At 46.6% G+C, this 5123-nt stretch overlaps 1 protein-coding gene across 1 annotated transcript in view; it reads right to left on the reverse strand.

Annotated features, from left to right (window-relative positions):
• LOC108264440 (probable G-protein coupled receptor 149) overlaps positions 1-4428 on the reverse strand; it is a 17847-nt gene extending 13419 nt beyond the window's left edge. Inside the window, exons 1-3 of the mRNA XM_017465962.3 lie at positions 3165-4428; positions 1647-1830; positions 1059-1540 (exon numbers count right to left, since the gene is read on the reverse strand). Coding sequence (XP_017321451.1) covers positions 1059-1540; positions 1647-1830; positions 3165-4070 — 1572 coding nt within the window. The 5' untranslated portion in view covers positions 4071-4428. The remainder of the gene's footprint in view (positions 1-1058; positions 1541-1646; positions 1831-3164) is intronic.
• Positions 4429-5123: the final 695 nt, after the last annotated feature.

Genomic DNA, 5123 nt, shown 5'->3' on the forward strand with positions numbered 1-5123 from the left:
TTTTGTTGCATTTATTTACTGCATGACTAATGGATTGAGAAATTATACATTAAAGGTTAAGATACAACTGCATAATTGAAATGCACCGATTGTTTCACTTCTTCGTGCTGGGAGATTTATCGCTTCCACTTTTTCAAATGTCACACCACCACAAAAAAATGGTGAAAGTGTTGTACTGAGATATGCGAGTCAGACACGTGCAACATATATTTATGATTTTGTTGGCATTTACAGAAATTTTAAGTGAAGTTTAAATTTGATATACGCTATATGCTTTTTTGAGGAAGTGTTTTCCAGCATGTGTGTGTGTGTGGGTGTGTGTGGGTGTGTGTGTGGGCAAGGCTATGCTCTCATTTTCTGCACCCACTGATTAACAGCAGCAGGCATGATGGTGCTGCTAATGACATTAGCCGTGGGGGGGTTCATGCAGCTGGATGAAAATGAAAATATATTTCTCAGCATTGACATTTATGCACTGAATTTGTACATAACTGAGACCTCCGCTTTGCAAAAAAACAACAACAAAAAAAAAAACACTGTTTACTTCAGCTAGTTTCTATGTGCAGTGAGTGTACAGCATACTGTGTCGTTAAGCACTCTGTATAACCCGGGTTGCCATTAAAGTGCTGTAAAATTTGCTCATTTGGCTGATGCAGGATACATCAGAGCTGAAGGTTAAGGGTCTTCGTCAATCATGAAGGTTTGGCGGTTCTGGGATTTGAACACACGACCTTCTGACCTGTAACTCAAAGCCAGTAGACTCATAATCATCACAAAGACTTGCCAACATCTCTGTTAGTGTATGTTCCGAGCCTCTGATTGTCTTCTTGAGGCTTGTCTAGTTTAATGACTGCTCTTTGGATTTACCCTTTGTCTAGATTGACTGTGTATTGCTGTGTTTAACCTGCTTTGATTTTGGATTGTGAATCGGATTTGTCTTTAAACCTCATGCACATGGATCGCCACACTTCATCTGGGAGTCCTGTTCATTACAATAACACTTAATAGTGCGAGATTGGAGCGTTTGTTCTTCAAAGAGTGTATAGGTGTGACGTTACCTGTCTCGGCGTCCGCTCCGATTTGCTCCTGCACCACTCCCAGTCGGTCAGCTCAATCTTTCGGCACTCCTCATGTGAGAGCCTCCTCTCCGGACCATCGAAAACTGAGGAAGTGTCGAGGTTCAGGTCCTCCCCATCACAGCCTGACACCGCTGGAGACACCTTTCCAAACGTGTCCTGCTCCACTGAGTTCAGCTGCTCTGGGGCTTCTGTTCTCACCTGGCATGACGCACTGTCCAAGAGGAGCTTGCCATGGAGGGAGCAGTCCTCCTCCTCTTCCACCACCATCTTCCTGAAGTCACGTGAGGCCAGACTCGTGATCTGCCCGCTGCTTAGAATCGCGACTCGGCTTTTGGAGAAATCGTGATCGTACAGACTGCTGTAGCAGGGCTTCTCCACAGACGGCGAGGGTGCGTGAGGTATCTTGTAAATGCCGTAACCTTGCTGGAAGGAGAGGTTGAATTCGAACCTCCTTTTATGCACTGAGAAGACACAAATAAAGCGGCAAACATTTTGACTCTTTATACCCTTATTCGGTCCAGACAGCGAATAAAACCGTGTCCACATGATGGTTATTAAAATACTCACTGGCGGAGGAGACAGAGCCGACATCCTGCCCGCAGTTGATGAAACAGCCGCAGGGAAGATGAATCCAGCGCTCTGAGAGACAGAACACCGGAGTGACAGTAGCTGAGAGCAAGGTCAGGAAGAAGCACAGCGTCTCCACAGATGAGGAGTGCACCCGGACAACGTGGCTGACGAGGATCTGCGTCTGCAAAGGCAACATTAATATCGCTACGAAGGGGAAGATTACAATATAGAACACAATTATAGCCCTTCCATCCACAACAATGCAAGCCTTAACGACAGAACCATTACGAGAGCACTTGTGATATATCACGACGCCGGACCACATTCGTATCATCACTAACGCAGGACATTATCTTCGTAAACGGCTCGTTTCAGTAAAAGCTTTTAGAAGATAAGAATACGAGTATAAAGAATCCTAATTCACAAAAAAAAAAAAAAAAAAAAAAAAAATCGGATCGGGGCAGAATCATAAATGGCTTTGTACTGCACAAAGAGCTCAGTAGATATTGCGCAACACTCCAGACCCAATTACAGGGAACACACAATCATTTCAGAGTAAAGACTTTAAAGCTTTACTCAGGATTCACATAACTCTGAAGGCACTATTTACCCTGAATAATAGATGATGTCCAATAATTAGTTTCTTCCAAACTCACCGTTTCTACATCCTTCAGACAACAATCGACTAAAGTCTGCCGTCTTGAACGAAGTGTCAGTTCTTTATATTCGCTCAAAGGACCCAAGGAATGAAAAAGAACGCTTCCGGAGAAAAGACACACCAGGGCTTCTCATGCAGAAGTCTTTTGTGTTTGTACGGGGTTCTTTTAATAGATAATAGAGGGTTCTTAGCTTCTCTTGAATTGACGGTTAGATAATACTGGTAATGGTCACTGACAAATGATAGCCAAATGATATCAAAGATCAATTGATTTACGGTATGTAGCTGTCCCAGTTTGTTCTGAACATGAGAGCTACAGTGTGCACTATACGTGCAACACATGATGTTCTCACCATGGCTGAATAGGATGAATATATATCAGTCATGCAGGTACAGAAAGGAGGGATGTGTTCTTTTTCATCCAGCATTAAAAACTGACCAATCCGAGCTTTCTGAATTGATAGGCAAGCAGGCAAGTAGTGAAGCTTCCTTCCCTGATGAAATCTCCAGCTTGCTGACCAGCTAGCAGTTCCCAAAACGCATGCCGAGCTTGTACAGCTATTAAGTGAGGCTAGTGGTCCGGGATTATGTGTCACGTGTAGACCTTTTGTACATTTAGTATGTGTGTTTTACCTGGAAAGGTGCATGAAGATTACCTTTAAAGCTTTTTATATTATTAAAACTAATTGATGTCCAATTATGTACCTTAAATCGTACACTATGTCCACTAGATTAACTCTTAATCTGTTGAATTATTGGTTACTGTGTGGAATTAAGGATGTGTGAGGAGACTGACTGAATACTGAGAGATTGTTTTAATGGTTGAATTCCACCACTGGACTCTCTATTTATCTCACCATCATGGGCATCCACAGCAGGACTCGCGCCATTGCCAGGATCAGCGAGAAGCGTTTCTGCGCGAAGAGTCTGGCGGGGCAGCGGCGCACGCCGTCCTTATCGAAGCGCAGCTCACTGGCGGGCGAAGAGCACGAACACGTCTCGCTTTTACTCCTCAGGCCTGTCACATGGGACCCGAAGCCACTAAAACTCCTATCTAAACTCTCCCGAGACAGAGAGGTGAAAGCGCTGGGCTGGAGCGCCTCGACGGAGCAAAGGAGCCGGTGAGCGAGAGGCGCGGCGCACACCGCCAGTCCGCCGGCGCACAGCGCGTAGAGCGCGAAGAGGAACGGCGCGTAGACGTCGTCGCTGTGCGGCAGGCAGCCGACGGAGGCGCGCGCAAAGCGTCCCCAGCCGCACAGCGGGAGCGCACTCACCACCAGGCTCAGCACCCACACCATCGCGAGTGCGCACAGCACGCGACCACGTCTTCCGTTTCCTTCTTCTCCTTTGCTCTCCTCGCGCGCTCCGACGCGCTTGGTCGCATACAGCGCGTACGCCACGACGAGGCACGCCTTTATGTTGCTCGAGAGTCCTTGGAAAACGTACAGGAGACCGGATAAAGTGCACATGGTTCCGTCGCAAGCCTCCGCCGTCCCGTTATTTCTCCTCCACTGCAGCACCATGGTGAGGCAAAGCGGCACCACGCAGATCAGGTCATCCACCGACAGCGAGGCCACAATGAGGCACATGGAGGACCTGCTCCTCGTCCTGAGCAGAGAAACGAGCGAGAAAATGCCACCCGCGCAGATCACGGCGGCGAGCGCGAGACACGCGCCGAAGAGGACGTGCCAGTTGGCGTCGGTCGGGTCCGCACCGTCCCGGCTCTCCGCCGTCAGGTTGGTCTTGTTTACAATGGATGACATCCTCTGAACCGTCGGATCTCACGCGCTCGTGCGAAAATCCATCAGAACGCGCGCGCTAAAAGTTCGTGTACACCTAGCGCGCATGAAACGTGCCCTGAATCCTCGGCACGCGAAGATGCACGTGCACTTTAATTTGACCGAGAAATGTCGGAAAGTGGCGTGGCTGCACTGTAGGGAGGCACAAATTAACGGTAATTTAGTGTTTTCTGGGAACCAGTGTGGCCATAAAACGGCGCGGCTGATGCTCATCGTAGCCTGTTGTGCAGCAGGTGTGCACCGAGTCTGCGCTCGCGCAGCATACTCCTCACAACATGAATGAGCTCGAGCTGAGCGAGGAGCAACGGGCTCGTAAAGGGAGGAGTGAGCCCTCCTCCTCTGAATGAACGTGTGCGTGCGTGTGTGTGTGTGTGTGTGTGTGATGCATGCATGACGTGCTTCCACGAAACGTGACTGTGTCCTAAATGTCTCCCTATTGGACAAATAGTTAACTAGATAGCGTGCATCAGTCATTTCTCACTAATTAGTTTATATTTTGTGTAGTGGAGTAGGATGCACCTGTCTCAGCATAGGTTCCACCCCAGTGACAAGGAAACATGGGCTATATTTGTTTATGTATAACCCATACATGATATGAAAAACAAAAAATATCTAATAATTTTGGTTCAGTGGTATTACTTTATGAAGATATATAGTTATGAGCTCACATGGGACACCCAACAATGAGCAACTAAAAGACATCTAAAACAAAAAAACAAATCTCTTCATTAAAGATTCACTAATGCGAAAATTATTTCTTTATTTGATATCGATATCAGAGTTCTGAGTATCAGCCATTACTCATAATCCCACCAGCACATTAACTCAGCTGAGCTGAAAAAACATTAGAGGTTCCATGATGGTGTGCTAAGTTGTGTTTCGTATTCACTTGCACGATCTGTGTCATGTCAGATATTCACTGCAAAAAATATATATAAATAAATAAATAAAAAATACAGAAGATCGGAAATGATGTCAGATCTGATCCGATGCCAGTGAAGCATTTCAGGTCGACGT

The sequence above is a fragment of the Ictalurus punctatus genome, chromosome 4, assembly GCF_001660625.3.
Source record: "Ictalurus punctatus breed USDA103 chromosome 4, Coco_2.0, whole genome shotgun sequence".
Classification (NCBI taxonomy): Eukaryota; Metazoa; Chordata; class Actinopteri; order Siluriformes; family Ictaluridae; genus Ictalurus; species Ictalurus punctatus.